The following is a 14977-nucleotide window of genomic DNA, read 5'->3' on the forward strand; positions in this document are numbered from 1 at the left end:
CTCCATCTCACCGCAACTAGACAATGACCTCAAGGCCTTGACATTTCGAGCTCAAAACAGTGGAGAATCCATAAGCAATGGTTTTTTTAATGCAAATAGAACTAGAGGTAACACCTCCTATAGAGGAAGAGGGAAGAGGATCCTAAAACAGATTTTGTACCTATTGTGAAAGAACTAACCACACAATAAATACTTGTTTCTTGAAACATGGCTATCCCCCTAGTTACCAAGGCGACAAGTGTAACACCATGAATTTTCAATGTATGTTGTATTAATTATGTATTTTAACAAGAATTCATTTTTATAAATTAATCGGTAATGATTTAGGCTAAACTGTAGTTGAGTGTTAGTCTTGTTTTGTGAATTCCTACTTTATGGTAAACTTTTGTAATTTTCTATGACGAAAAGGTTTTCAGCTGTTGTCGGGCCCAAATTCACCTAAATTCTCCCGAATTCGGTCCAATAATGTGTTTTTGAGTTCCGTAGCTCGAAATCGAATTCTGATTGCGCCGTTGGCTTTGAAATATTGTTTCGAGTCAAGATAGATATCAAGTTTTTCCATGACGCATTTCTAAATACTTTTCACTCCGAATTCTATGTTCCGAAGTTCTAACTGTAAACCGAAATCGGAAGATTTCTAATATCAAACCGAGTATTAGCCGATAATCCTCGGGCCTAGTTTAATCGCGAATTTTTTGCCGAAGAGGTCATTTCACTTTCACGAGTGAAACTTGCTTGGCAAACAAGCAAAAATACTAATCTCTTAATCAGATTCATTATCTTTAAAAGAATTCCCTCTAACTTAGAGAAACCCTTGGCATTTCATTCTTCTTCTTCTTCTTCACTTTGATTCTCAAAAACTCCAAGTTAAGCCTTCATTCTTTTTCGTTCTTCATATCTTAGAATCTAACCATTAAGTGTTTACGAGATTTCAGTATGATGTTTATACACATGTTACGAACATTTTTAACCGTGTAAATTTTCTAATAATTTTCCTAACTCTTGTTGTACTCAAGAACTCAAAAAAATGGGCTCTTGTGAATTTAGAAAATCGTTGTTTGGAAAACATGAAATATTGTTCATGTGGTTATTTTAGTGTTTAAAAATATGCATGTTGTTGATTTTGATGGAAGATGATGAGTATGAAATCAAAGGATGTTTTGATTTAAAATATCATTTTAAGTATGAGATCAACCCTTATAAAGAAGGTGTTGAAATGACCATGAACACAATGAGAATCGCGAACGAGAATTTCGAGGATAAAGGATGGTCCAAGAATATGAATCTTGGACCAGATGGATGAAAGTCTCGGATGTTCTTAAAATAGATTAACATGATGGCTTTACCTTAAAGTTAGTAGGTAAAAGATTTAACTCGCAAATCACTCATTGGTTTTTGTGTTTAGTTTCGAGGCGTTCGAAGTCGGACAACCTACCCATTCATTTAAAAGAGATAATCCGCTCTACAACCCAAGGTGAGGGATAATACATCGTGACATAGTGGTGTCCGAATATGACGCCCGGATCTCCCAACTACCTCAAAAGTTGGGAGTTATATTTTTTTTTAAACCCGTACTTAACCAAATGATTGCGTGCTTGGATTAAGTACGGGTGATTTTTTTAAGTTTTATTCCCAAGGATAGTTTAAAATATCAAGTATTGTGGTAGTTATCCATGAAGGAACATCACTCGAGAAACTGAACTGTGTATGGATCGGAAGTAGTCCTGGCAACTGGACAGCCCTCGCTTGGGCGAGCAAGCCTCGCTTGAGAGAGTGGTTCTCGCCTGGGCGAGGGCTAGATATGCGTTTTGCCTGTTCTGGGCGCTCGGGCGAGACCCAGAGGGTGATTTTGACTAGTTTTTTGTGGATTTTTCACTTGAGCGGTAGACTCTCTCTTGGGCTATAGCCAGGCAGGGAATTGATTCTGTTTTGATGAAATCGTCACTTTAGTGGCAATCTCCTGCTAGGGCGAGAGACATACAATGTTTTTTATTGCTTTTGATTGGTTGATTGCTTAGATAATAACCCTAACTTGGGTGAGAAGTATATTTAATAATTTGGAGAGATCGTGACTCGAACGAGGAGCCTGATGCCCAAATCAACAAACTTATACAGTTACCCTTTATTCTCGCGCCTTATTCAGGCAAGGATTCCGACGATGACGTTGTGAGCAAGGCGATACCTAAAAAGGATTACATGATACCACACAACGAGGTTTTCTGACCGTAAGAGACTTGGTCATGTGGCCGTCTAGGATAATTCAGCGATGGTTCGTAGTGGTAGGGATGTTATTCATATATTACGTGATAACGTAAGATCGAGTCCCACAAGAAGCATTCCTTTGGGAAATGTCTTAGGATGAGCCGATTGATATAAAATAATGATTAAAAGATTTAATCGGCTAACCTCATTTAGTGTACATACTCATTATGAATAACGAAGTAGTAGAGAGGAAATTTGTGGGAGACGAACGAGTCCCGCGATGTTGAGAGGGACGACGATGGCGGTGATTCGCCAGCAAAGTCTTGAGGGCGAGTTTAGGTGAGACGAGTCCCTTGTATTCATGGATGAGGTATTCTATTGGATTGGACATTTCTTATAGTGCAAACTAGACGATCTCTAACAACCCCTCTTTGCAATTAGGATCGATGAGAGGGATTGGTCGAGGCCATACCCGATACAAATAATATAACAATTAAAACTGCAGTACTAGGAAGTGACTCATAGGTCGTTTCCCAAGGATTATCTTTCAAGCAAAACTTCAAACACCTTATACTCACACACACAAGGGGGTTTTTGTTGTTGGATAGCATGAACATAAATCAAATTCAGAAACAGTAGTTAAGCAATGTAATAAAACGGCTAAATCCCTTTGGTTCGTTTGTTCACAACTCAATCCTCGATTTCAAAAGATTATTTTCAAATTCCAACCATTAACTTCCGAATTTGTTGAGAATCAATTAACTAAGCGATAATCAACTGAAAGTTCCAGAGCCTAGCCTCTAACTAGGCGAAATCAGTATAAGCATGAAACGATTAACAAATTCACACAAACTAAGCATTCATGCACTAGAGAGAGTAAATCAACTAAGTGAAGATAAACTAAACCAACCAGTTTCTAAGCAATAGAATTAAGCAAACCATATTCGGAAATAAGATAGAAGAAATCAACAATAAAGAAACCAAAAATGCATTAATAACAAAACCTCAAGAGTTGTGATACATTACCAAAGGAACTTAGTCCAAGAATTTAGCCTTCCATAGTAATGGAAGAACAAACCGAAAATGAAAAGTGAAGAAGTGAAACCCTAGCAGAGCAAAAAGAGGGGAATACAGAAATGTAGTGTATTTCAATATGAGGGAAAAATGAAGTGTGTGTGTTTGGAGTGTGGAATTCGAATTTAACCCCTCCAACACACATAAAACCGAATTGGGCCTAAACAATGAGCCTAAAGCTAAATTACAATAAAAACAACTCCTAAAATAAAAATACAATCTTCACTTCAACACATATCATCGACTTCCATAATCCCAAAATGCCATTGGTGCCAAATGTGATCTGAAAATGATAATAGATTTAATCAGGCCGAATAATCCCAAATTAACTCATTTTAGGAATATTAGTCCAATAAAGTCTAAAACACTAAACCATGTGAAACAAAGTCAATTAGTCACCAAGAATCATCAATCATGTTAAATTAAGGTTATGAATAGTGTGTAATATATTGCTCATCAGGGATGCCCAGAAAGTGTTTGATACGACACCGTCCTGAAATGGACAGTTCTTCGGAACAAATTGATCATATATCCTTGCGAGGAATATTTTTGGTGCGTTCAAACCGGCTTGTTATGGGACTTGTACTTTCGGTTATTTCTGAATAGTGTATTGGGAGGATATTGGTGTAAGGATGAATGAAATAAATATAACATTCATATATTGAGTTCATGGATATTGATTCTCATAGTTTCAGATATAATATCATTTATCATTTGTATTAATGTGTGTGAAATATATTGTGTATATTATGTGTGTCTATCTAGATGTGATATTCTGTGTAATTTCATACCGTCAATGAATAATATTCTTACTCTCTTTTATTTATGCTTGTCTTCGGTTCGCGTTCTCATTTAGATGGACCGTACCACGAGGATTCGGAGCTACCGATTCTCGATGTCCCAAGAGGGGACATAGAGTAGTGACAGACACTAATACGCCTACGCAAGCCCTTGTGCCTTATAGTTGGAGATGGTTTGTGATGGCTCTACGATGCACTTCCCCTTACATCATGCGGACTCAAAGGCTTCTTTCACTTTACCTACTCGGAGACTAGCACCTGCTACACCATCCATTCAGTCTATGATTACTCACGGACCCACTACTACAAGGCCATCTACTCGGAGACGGGGTTGGGACGACGTGCTCAATTCCTCACCGTAGAGGACAGTTGCTCGATGGACGATGCCCGATCTTCAGGCAGATGCGGGAGCGGGAAGTAGGTCATAGGGTTCGTCCAACGACTTGGAAGAGGAGATGGAGGCTGAAGAGGAGGGGCTGGAAGCCGAATAGGAGGATTGTGTGGAGTTAGTCTGTATAGAAGACTCCATTGAGGTGGTAGACCTCTCCTCCGATTCTGAGACGGAGGAGGACCCAAGCGAGTGTTCTAGCGTACCCGCGAACACTGGAGCTAGTCACTAGCAACCATTTCCATTTCTATTTTAGTTTTGACGCGGGTATCTATGTAGGGTACTTTTAATGTGTTGAATAAATCGGTCTACTTTGTATATTTTCAGTTTATAGAAGATTTGATTCTGCTTTGTTTTTCGTACAAACATTTTCCGTTATGTTTAATAAAGAATTATTCAACGATATGTTAAGTGGCTTTTGATTACCATTAAATAACGATTGATGTCTTTTCTGCAGTTTAGGTTACTTAACATGATGTCCCGAGAAGGAATCAATTATAAGGAAAATAAGTTCATATTATACTATTAAAAAAAATTACCTATTTTTTGGCAATGTTGTTGGAGTAATTATCGGGGCGTTACAACAAGTAAGGAAGATTTGCCAACAATGTTGCACACAATGTAGATGGAGGAAATGACTCAAGTAGAATGAAAGATTTAGAAGGACAAGCTTTTACTAGCGATCAGATCAAGGATATCTTGGATCTTCTTGAAAAATCAAAAGGAACTACAAACATCGTTGCAACAAATTATGTCTTCAGCACCTTGCCTATTGTCAATTCTATCATTCTTCTCTCATATACAGGTAAATCGGGTGAGCAATGGATCCTTGATACTGGTACTATTGATCATATCAGTTTTGATCCAAATAATTTCCAAAATTTTAGAACCATTTCTCCTATTTTAATTACCCTTCCTAATGGTGAAAAAATTGCTACAACTATAATTACAACTATTATTATCTCTGATAATTTGATGCTTCCTAATGTGCTCTACGTGTCTGGTTTTCATATAAACTTAATTTCAATAAATAAACGGGTCCAGTCCTTGGATTGCCACTTGATCTTTTGCTATAAATCATGCTCAAATTTTCAGAATGCTACCAAGAAGAGATTGGTTCAGCTAGCATGCATCAAAGCATCTACATGATAGACTCATCTCAATCATCATCTTGTGGCATTGCTCACTCTGTCCATCAAACTTCTACAGATAAAGCTGAGATTCCAACGCTTTGATATCTCAGATTTGGTCATGTCTCTGACCCTATTATGCATACTCTTTCAAATCTTTATCCTTCAATCTCTATTAGTACTAAAAATAGGTCACCATGTGATATATGTCACTACTCAAAACAAAAAGGATTGTCATTATGCAGTAGTGTTACTTAGTCCAATAAATGCTTTGAAATTTTATATGTTACATTTGGGGTCCCTACTCCCTTATCTCTATCTTTGGACACAATTATTTTTCGACTCTTGTTGATGACTTCACACGTTTTACTTGGGTGATTTTGATGATATCAAAATCAAAAACCAGAAAACACATTATGCACTTTGTTGCCTTCATAGAAACTCATTTTAAAACCAAATTAAAACATATTGAGAGTGATAACGGTTCTAAGTTTTTAATGAATGATTTCTACTCTTCAAAAGGAATCATCCACTAAAGAACCTGTGTCTATACTCCCCAACAAAATGAGATAGTTGAAAGGAAACATCAACATATTTTAAGTGTTGCTGGAGCAATCTATCTCCAATCGAAACTTCCCCCAAACTATGGAATTTTGCCATACAACATGATATCCACATTATTAATAGGTTACCATCACCCCTCCTACATGACAAGACTCCTTATCAATTACTCTATGAAACCTTACCATCCCTACACACTCTTAAAGTGTTTGGCTGCTTGGGTTATGCTAGCACCATTCTTGTCCATATAAGCAAATTTGACAACAAAGCTAGAAAATCGGCCATCTTGGGCTATAGGGATGGTACCAAAGGCTTTGTAATGTATAACCTATCTTCTGATAATATTTTTGTCTTTATGGATGTCCAATTATATGAGTTCATTTTCCCTTTCATCTCCCTTTCCACCTCCAATTCCTTCCCTTCTAGTCTTCTCCTCTCTCCTTGGATCATGATATTCATCCTTCTGATCATGTTGCTCCTCCCCGAGATCATAACCTTCAACTTCATGCTCTGCTTCCCTCCCTGCTCAACCTTCTCCTTCCAAAAGTCCCACTCACAATCCTATTTTTACCAGACACTCTCAGAGAATAAGAGGTCCCCCTCTTATCTCCGTAACTAGCACTACAATTTAGCCAAGTCTCATAGTCCCCAAGCCTGAGCCCTTCCCAATATAATTATATTTTCATATAATAATTATATGTGAAGTATGTTAAGTGTTATGTGCATGTATTTTGGATTAGAACCTTGTGGATTTGAGCTTTAGGTATCGTATTTTTGGTGAATCTTTGTTTAAACATTCGAACTTCGAAGGCATTTTCAGGAAGTAACATGCCTACAAAACTGAAAGTTATTTTAGGCGGAGTCATTTTTTTTAGGGTTTTCACGGTGTGAATTTACTTCAAGAGAAAATGGCTCTTATTCTAGTTATTCTTTGCAGGCTCGAGGTCTTGGCTATGATGTTCCTGCAGGAAGAAGAGATGGCAGAATATCACTAGCTTCAGATACAAGAACAGACTTACCTTCTCCAACTTTTAATGCTAACCAGCTCACTCAACTCTTTGCCAAGAAAGGGCTTACACAAGAAAAAATGGCCACTCCGGCAGTACATTTAAATTAACTCCTTTTTTGTTTATTCTTTTTCTAATAGAGGGTGAGCTTATGTACAATAATACGGTTGTTGACTGCTTATGATCTGAAAGTTACGGGTTCAAATCATGAAAACAACTGCTTATGAGTAATGCAGGAGAGCACACCATTGGCTGCTCTCATTGTTCAGCTTTCAGCAACAGACTATACAATTTCAGTGCAACTTGAAGGCAGGATAAAAGTTTAGATCCCTCATATGCAGCATTACTGAAGAGGCATGTCCACAAGGGAGCACAAAATGCAGGGTACGACTATATTTGACATCTTGGCTAACCGAACCCTGTTCACATCTGACCAAACTTTATTAACCAACACTTAAACACAACATAGTGAATCAAAATGTAAGGGATCCTTACCTTTGGGCAAAAAAATTGGCAGATGCAATGGTGAAGATGGGTCAAATTAGTGTCTTAACATGTAACAACGGAGAATAAGAACAAACTGCTGGGTTGTCAATAGCTAAAGGTGGATGTGAAGAACTTTAGTACTTGAAGCTCTAAAGACTTACAAAATCAATGACATGCTCCCATCTTGTTTTTCATGCTTAATCACAAACATTTGATTTGGTTTCTTCTTTTTCATTATTAGGACCATATGTGGGTGAATCAGTTCTTTTTTCTCTATGACATTGACATGTCATATGTAACAAGAATTTATCCCTATCAACAACCAATACATTTTCCTAAGTTGAACATCCTCCTAGACCAATGGTATATTAGCAAGTTTTCATTTGTTAACAAACACATTTCAACAGAACTAATTACCTTTATGTACCCCAAAAAAAGAATTAAATTACCTTTTCTAGTTTTAATTACTAAAATATCACCTTATAACATAAAATGTAGAAATTCAATTTCACATCAATCTCAATCAGGCTAAACCTTCATATCATCATCAACCTATCTGGCAAAAAGAAATAGAGATCACAAAAGGCTGATTATAAGTAACAACAATCATGTGATTACTGTTATGTAGTACCACAGATTTAAGAGAGAGCAACAAAATTATAAATAAAAACCAACCATATGGACCGTTGGTGTGGACTTCTGGATGGCAATACTTCAAAAATCATCCTAGAAAAACAAATAAAAGTAGAACAGGAGGCATAATTAAGTGGTAAGCTCCATGATGGCACCAACGATATCCCCATCATGAGTTTTGAGAGCCTTAACGGCCTTGCTTCTTGATACTCCAGCCTGTGTCATGACCAGATCAATGTCGTGTGGAGCCACGCCGGCTTCATCAACCTCCTCTTCTTCCTCATCAGGCTGTGTTCCTGTAGCTGAAGCACCGTGATCTGGTTTTTCTGTCAGTGATTGTATATCTGGCATCCTGAACTGCTGAGCAGCTTGGTTCTGCAACTGAGAGCTCAAGTCCTCTATCTTTGCCTCCCCAAATATGACGTAGGTCTCAGAATTTGGACTCTTGAAGACATCGGGCTTTGAGATGAAAAAGAGAACCTAATGCATAATCTAGTTATTAGAGGCCATCCATCTTCAAGATAAATCACACAACAATATAATATGAATATCAAACGTTCGCCTAAAATGATCAGCAAATATATTCAAAAACAAAGCTGACAAAGTGATCAGATGGATAAATTGAATATGAGGGACTTGTTCCTCCTAAAACTACACGGATACTGGACATAAAGTCCAAAAACATTCAAATGGCACAAATGCAACCCACAATAATTAAATAAAGAAAGCCACATATTTTTGTTTTCACTACAAAATAGAACAATGGAAAAGTGACCAAACAAAACAAATGAATTATTAAAAAACAAAAGTTCACAATGAGTAGCATGGAAATTATGAAGGGATCATCAGATAGGAGTGAAAGACTATAAAAATTAATAATCACAGATAAATCATCTGAACTATGCATTTTAAATCATCATATGACCCCTTCCACAACAACCATCAAACAAAATAATAAACTAGGGAAAATAAAACATAATTCAATAAAACGTAAATATAAAAGTTTCCATTAGTAAAAAGTAAGAGGCAAGTTCATAAGGAGCACAACCGATAATAGCAATCTGCCAAAAAAACTCAGAAGGAAGGCATTAGGTAATAGTAATGATGAATTATCATACATTACATGTTGATCATATCTTTCATCACTGGCAAAACAAAGCAATGAAGCTAAAAAAACCTTTGAAAAAATATTAAAGCTAACACCCGGATCTAAACAAAAAAAGACAAAAAGGAGACATGGCTCACATTTTTGGTTCTATTGATTGTGACCCTACTAACACCAGTAACAGGTTTTAGCCCCAGCTTCAGCATTGCTTTTCGACTCTTCTTCTCACTTCTGCTTTGTTTTGAACCCTCGGTACCACCTGCATCTCAAAGTACAATAGAACAGATCAATAGACAACAACAAGAAAGGTTAAAATGAGAGAATGCATGAAAAAGACGTAGCAAATGAATACATGTCATAAAGAGCACATATACTTTGTATTATCTCTAGGAAAAGCACAGTAATTTGCCAATATTATCACCATAGAACACAATTTTTCTAATCAAAGAGAAAGCCAAAACTATGCAAAAGTATTTAGAAGTAAGCACATAAAGTATCATCTGAGCCAAATCCCTTCCTGTTCAGGCTCCCACTGGTCTTCTTCAGCACCTTTTTTTTTAAAACAGGTGCTAGCCCATTCTCTCACATCATTATTCCTAACTTTATTTTTCTCGCATCATAAATTATCAAATCCTGGAACCAACATCTTCTCTTGCGAGGATAAGGATGCATAAATTCACCCTTCCTAGACCCCACCACATGAGAGTCTCGTGCACGAAACTGCCCTTAATCAACTATCACGGATAATTCTACCGTGAATCTAATCAAAGCTCATGGTTTCCACCATTTAAATTCAAAACTCACAACCTCTTATACAACATTGTAATAATGAGGCCACTCAGTTGCATAGCAAAGCACATAGTTGTTCGCTTATTCCCGCATTATTACAGAAAATGTCGATGAAATTGTATAAAAGAAACAGTTACCAATATATATGAATACCTAGAGCGCCATCATCCTCGTCATCATCATCCTCGTCCTCATCGTCATCACCTTCATCTTTATCATCATCCTTAACGTCCTCAACGACAGGAGCATCGTCTTCCTAGAACAATAGATCATAAAATGCAAATGAGATGAATATAAATAAAATGAAAATAGAAATGAAACGGAAAGGAAAGGAATGCGTGAAACCTGTGGTAGAGGATTCTTCTTGAGTGTAGTTTCGTCGGCGGAGAGGAGCTCTTGAACGGTTGCGGCCACGGCGGCGGGTTCAACAACTGGACCTGGAGACATGGTGATAGTTTTTTCACTCAACACACTTAGTTCGAAGATAATAAAAATGAATGAATGGTAGGGAAAAAGTCTGTTCCATTTTCCACATGTCTTTCAAGGGTTTTCACATTTCTTGGGCCTTTTCCATTGTTGGGCTCGCTTTACGATCTTGTTGTACTCAGTCCATTCTGTATTTATTTTTTGTTAAGTTATTAGATTAGATGATAATTATATTTACATCCAAGTCATTTTTACTTAATCTTGTGTTTTAAGGTATTGACTTTTTTGTCTCAGAAAATATGTCACTTCAGAAAATATGTCACTTCATGTGTCACTTCCTCTTATAAGTCATAAGAATACTTAATTATTAATTTTTTATTTTTCCAACCAAAATAAAAAGTGACACATATAATAATAAATTTTTTGGGACTCCATATATTCTCGGATGTTTTAACAAATTTTGCACCAAAGTTCCCATTTACCCATTTCAACTCCACTCCAGTAAATGACGTTGCAGAACACACTGAAGCATGAAAAATGTACTTATGATTTCTTAAGTTCTTAAGCATGTTCTTATTCACTTGTTAAAACTGCTTTGGTAACATTAATGCATGTATTGTTCTATACTTTGTGTCACTTCATGTACCATGGACATGTGATTGGTCAGAAAAAATATATTTAAGTTAAAATTTAATTATTAAATATTTTTCTAACTAATCATAAGCTCATGGTACATGGAGTGGCACAAAGTGTGGACATATGTGCTCCCAGTATATCTATGTGTCATGTGTGTGAGAGGAGGGGAGCATATCTGTTGTCCCATTTTTTGTATTACTCTATGGATCATAATCTCTAATTTGTTTAAAAAAATTATTTAAGTCAAAATTATAATTATTAAATATTTTTTTAGTCAATTATATTTCCTGACACATGAGTAACACAGGAGTGGAGCACAAGATGTTTACCCATTAAAAAGGTAGTTAACATAATATTTTGTCTCTGCCTCCTGCTATTTCAGTTAAATTATTCTCTCTTTTTTATCCCAACAAAGTCCAATATAGTTGGTAGTAATTTGGTTTTTTAAGGTGTATAATATTTGATATGAAAAAATGTACCGATAAAAGACAAAACTACAGTCCTATATAGGGATGATAATAAAAACCGAACTCATGGGTACTCGTCCGAACCGAACCCGAATTTAACGGGGAAAACTCAATGTGATTGGGTTCGGGTTTTACCCTGGTTTAAATTTCGGGTTCGAGTTTGGTATAGCAAAGACCCTAACCCGCCCTGAAGTAAGGTAATTCAATTTAAAATTGAAATTTCTATCATTTGTCAATTGTTTTTAATTTCTAATGTTACTTTATATACTATTGGATCTTCAAACATAAAAGAAATGAAATAATACAAGAGAAAATAGAAATGTTAGAGTAAAATTACACGAAAATAATATCATATTTTCCTTAATACTTTATCATTTTTTCAGGTTCGGGTTACCCGAAACCCGACGGGTTCGGGGATGGTATTTTTATTTTCAACCCCGTTGAGTTTGGGTTCGGGTTCGGGTTTTGAATTTCGGGTTCGTACAAACCCGACCCCGACCCACCCCGTTGCCATTCCTAGTCCTATAAAACTAAAAGCCTCTCTAGGCATCAGTTGCGAAACAAGTTGGTGTTCCAAACAAAATAAATATATCTTTTATTAAAAAGAAATCAGGCAAACTAAGAGAAGACCACCCACCACCTTCAATTGAGACTTATATAGTAAAATTTAAATGCAAGTTAATTGAATGGAGAATATAAGAATCCAACTCAAAACAGAACCAAGGTGGGCAAGACTAACATTTTCTAAAGATGTTATAATGTAAAAAACATTTTTATGAGGCAATATCCATGTTAGTGGAATGCTAAGATTCAATTATTATATTCTTATCTGATGCATAGAAAGGGTTATGGAATGTTGTTTATAAGTTTTTTCTAATATAAAAATAAAAGGAAGATGAAGAACAATAATAATGTGATCATCATCTAGTCCCAGAAATTTTTGACAAAGCAATAAGGTAACAGCAAACATGTAGCCTGATTAAGTAGTGAGCTCCATGATGGCACTAACAATATCCCCATCATGATTCTTCAGAGCCTTGACGGCCTTGTTTCGTGCAACGCCGGCCTGTGTCATGACCAAATCAATGTCATGGGGAGCCACACCAGTTTCATCAACTTCCTCTTCTTCGTCATCAGGCTGGGCTCCTTCAGCTGCAGCAACTTCATCTGGTTTCGCCGATATAGATGCTATATCTGGCATCCTGAACTGCTGAGCTGCTTGTGATTGCAACTGAGAGCTCAAGTCTTCTATTTTTGCCTCCCCGAATATGACATAGGTCTCAGAATGTGGACTCTTGAAGACATCAGGTTTTGAGATGAAAAATAGGACCTGCAGGGATAAAATAATATAGTAAGAAGTCATCCATCTTCTAGATAAATTAGTCAGAGAATGCAATATAATATAATCACAAACATTTTTTGTTCTCTTGATTGTGACTCTGCTAACACCAGTAACAGGTTTCAGTCCGAGCTTCAACATTGCTTTTCTACTCTTCTTCTCACTTCTGCTCTGCTTTGAACCCTCACCAGAACCTGCGTCCGAAAGTCCAATAGAGCAGATTTATCAACAAGATCTAAAGATAACGAGCCAAACAAAGGTAACCCAGCATAGGTATGGATGGCTGCTGCAATGGAAGACAAGAATTGAAGTGCAGAAATATATTATCTTCTCTTGGTAAGGCCTTTTAGTCCCTTTGGGACACAGTTAATGAAACGCCAATACTGCAACAACTATAGAGCAGATTATTTTTCCGTCCAAACAAAACACTTTACCATGTAACAATCAAAAGCAGAGAAAACTAGTACCGACTAGAGTTAAGATTTTTCATTAAGGAAAAAACCATACCATCATAATGATGGAATAAAAAGAATTAAACGATTGAAATCAGTGTCATTAAAGACTCATGAAGGGTCAGAAATATTGCTATTTTAGCTACTGGCCATGAAATGACACCCTCACTTTTAGCACCTTCTTGGTATTTGTAGAACTCCCCATGGAAGGAGGCTCCCACCAAGTGGGGCCTACAAAGGATAGATGTATACAGCCTTACCACTGCAAGCGAAGATACCTTTTCAGTTTTTCAATGATTTGTCATTCAGTTCATTGGCATTTATATGCTAACGCTTGAATTGTTACAGATCACAAGGCAAACAATCTTACCATATGTTACCGACCATACACACTCTGTGATACTTTAATGGCAACTTAGATCTCAGTATCAACTGAATCTAGCTTATAGCAACAATTCAAGCGTTAGCATACAAATGCCAATAAACTGAATGACAAAATATTAAAACTCTTACATAGCCTCCTATTAACTCCTTTAGTTTCCTAGTTACTACTATAATCTATGTAGACAATCAAAGCCTCAATTCAAAGATTTCTTAGACAGCCATTGTTAATAAAAACACAAAGGGCAGGGTGCCTTTAAACACAAATGAAAATACTGCTTTTACTTATCCGCTCAGCAATCATCATTCCCAAATTTACTGTTTTTACCATTTTTACATCTATCAAGATTTATCATAGATATCCACTATGAAAAATTATAAAACTAAGCCAAGCTAGTTGTCAATTTTTTTACATAAAAGTAAAAGTTACCAAATTCAATTTGAGGACCAATTAACAAAAACATAATTAAATACGAAATAGCCATTTTAGGTAAATGAAAACAGAAAATAAAACATTGTGCAAACAGAAAAAACGAGAACCTTGAGCACCGTCATCCTTGTCATCATCATCCTCGTCATCATCATCTTCATCGTCATCAGCATCATCTTTGTCATCATCTTTCACGTCCTCAACAACAGGAGCATCGTCCTCCTAACAAAAAAAACCATGAGACACAAAACCAAAATAGAAATGAATCGAATCCAAACACTGGATTAAGAAAAAAGAATAAACCTGGGGATGAGGTTTCTTCTTCTGGGTTGTGATATCATCGACGGAGGGAAGTTGTTGGTCTGTTACAACCTCGGTGGTTGTGTCAACAACGGGTCCTGGAGACATGGTTTTTGAGGATCTGAGAGGGTTTGGAGTTTCAGTACTGTGTGAGAGGGTAATAGGGATAGGATATGCAAATGGGGATAACAAACACACCCGAATCGAGGCTACATCGGGTTGAATGTTTCTTGGGCCGGACCATGTCATATTTGGGCCTATTTTACCACAAGTAATATTTTATAATTTTTAATTTTTTTTTCAAATAAATTTTAAAAAATTTAAGGAGTCATGGCTCCTTCTAGAGTTGCCAACGGGCGGGGACACATAAT

At 36.6% G+C, this 14977-nt stretch overlaps 1 protein-coding gene across 4 annotated transcripts; it reads right to left on the minus strand.

Moving 5' to 3' along the window:
• Nucleotides 8159-14804, minus strand: LOC109343466 (nascent polypeptide-associated complex subunit alpha-like protein 2). 4 transcript variants are annotated; one of them, XM_019581761.1, is made up of 4 exons: nucleotides 14610-14804; nucleotides 10329-10431; nucleotides 9527-9645; nucleotides 8159-8761 (listed from the first exon to the last, which is right to left on the minus strand). In XM_019581761.1, the coding sequence occupies exons 1-4, from the start codon at nucleotides 14712-14714 to the stop codon at nucleotides 8411-8413; spliced, it is 678 nt and encodes a 225-aa protein (XP_019437306.1). In that variant the 5' UTR covers nucleotides 14715-14804; the 3' UTR covers nucleotides 8159-8410. The 4 variants fall into 4 exon arrangements, with proteins under 4 accessions (XP_019437306.1, XP_019437308.1, XP_019437305.1 ...); XM_019581763.1 differs by lacking the exon at nucleotides 14610-14804 and adding an exon at nucleotides 10521-10664; XM_019581760.1 differs by lacking the exons at nucleotides 9527-9645; nucleotides 10329-10431 and adding exons at nucleotides 13119-13237; nucleotides 14417-14528 and having other exon boundaries at nucleotides 8175-8761; nucleotides 14610-14792.

Source organism: Lupinus angustifolius, chromosome LG03 (genome assembly GCF_001865875.1).
Source record: "Lupinus angustifolius cultivar Tanjil chromosome LG03, LupAngTanjil_v1.0, whole genome shotgun sequence".
Lineage (NCBI taxonomy): Eukaryota > Viridiplantae > Streptophyta > Magnoliopsida > Fabales > Fabaceae > Lupinus > Lupinus angustifolius.

Bases quoted from the DNA above. Each gene is read 5' to 3' on its own strand.
- LOC109343466 (XM_019581760.1), bottom strand. From the start codon at position 14,714: ATGTCTCCAGGACCCGTTGTTGACACAACCACCGAGGTTGTAACAGAC. The intron at 14,529-14,609 runs GTTTATTCTTTT...TTTTTTTGTTAG, and splicing joins AGAAGAAACCTCATCCCCAG to GAGGACGATGCTCCTGTTGT. The intron at 8,762-13,118 runs GTTTGTGATTAT...ATTATGCATTAG, and splicing joins CAATCAAGAGAACAAAAAAT to GTTCTCTTTTTCATCTCAAA.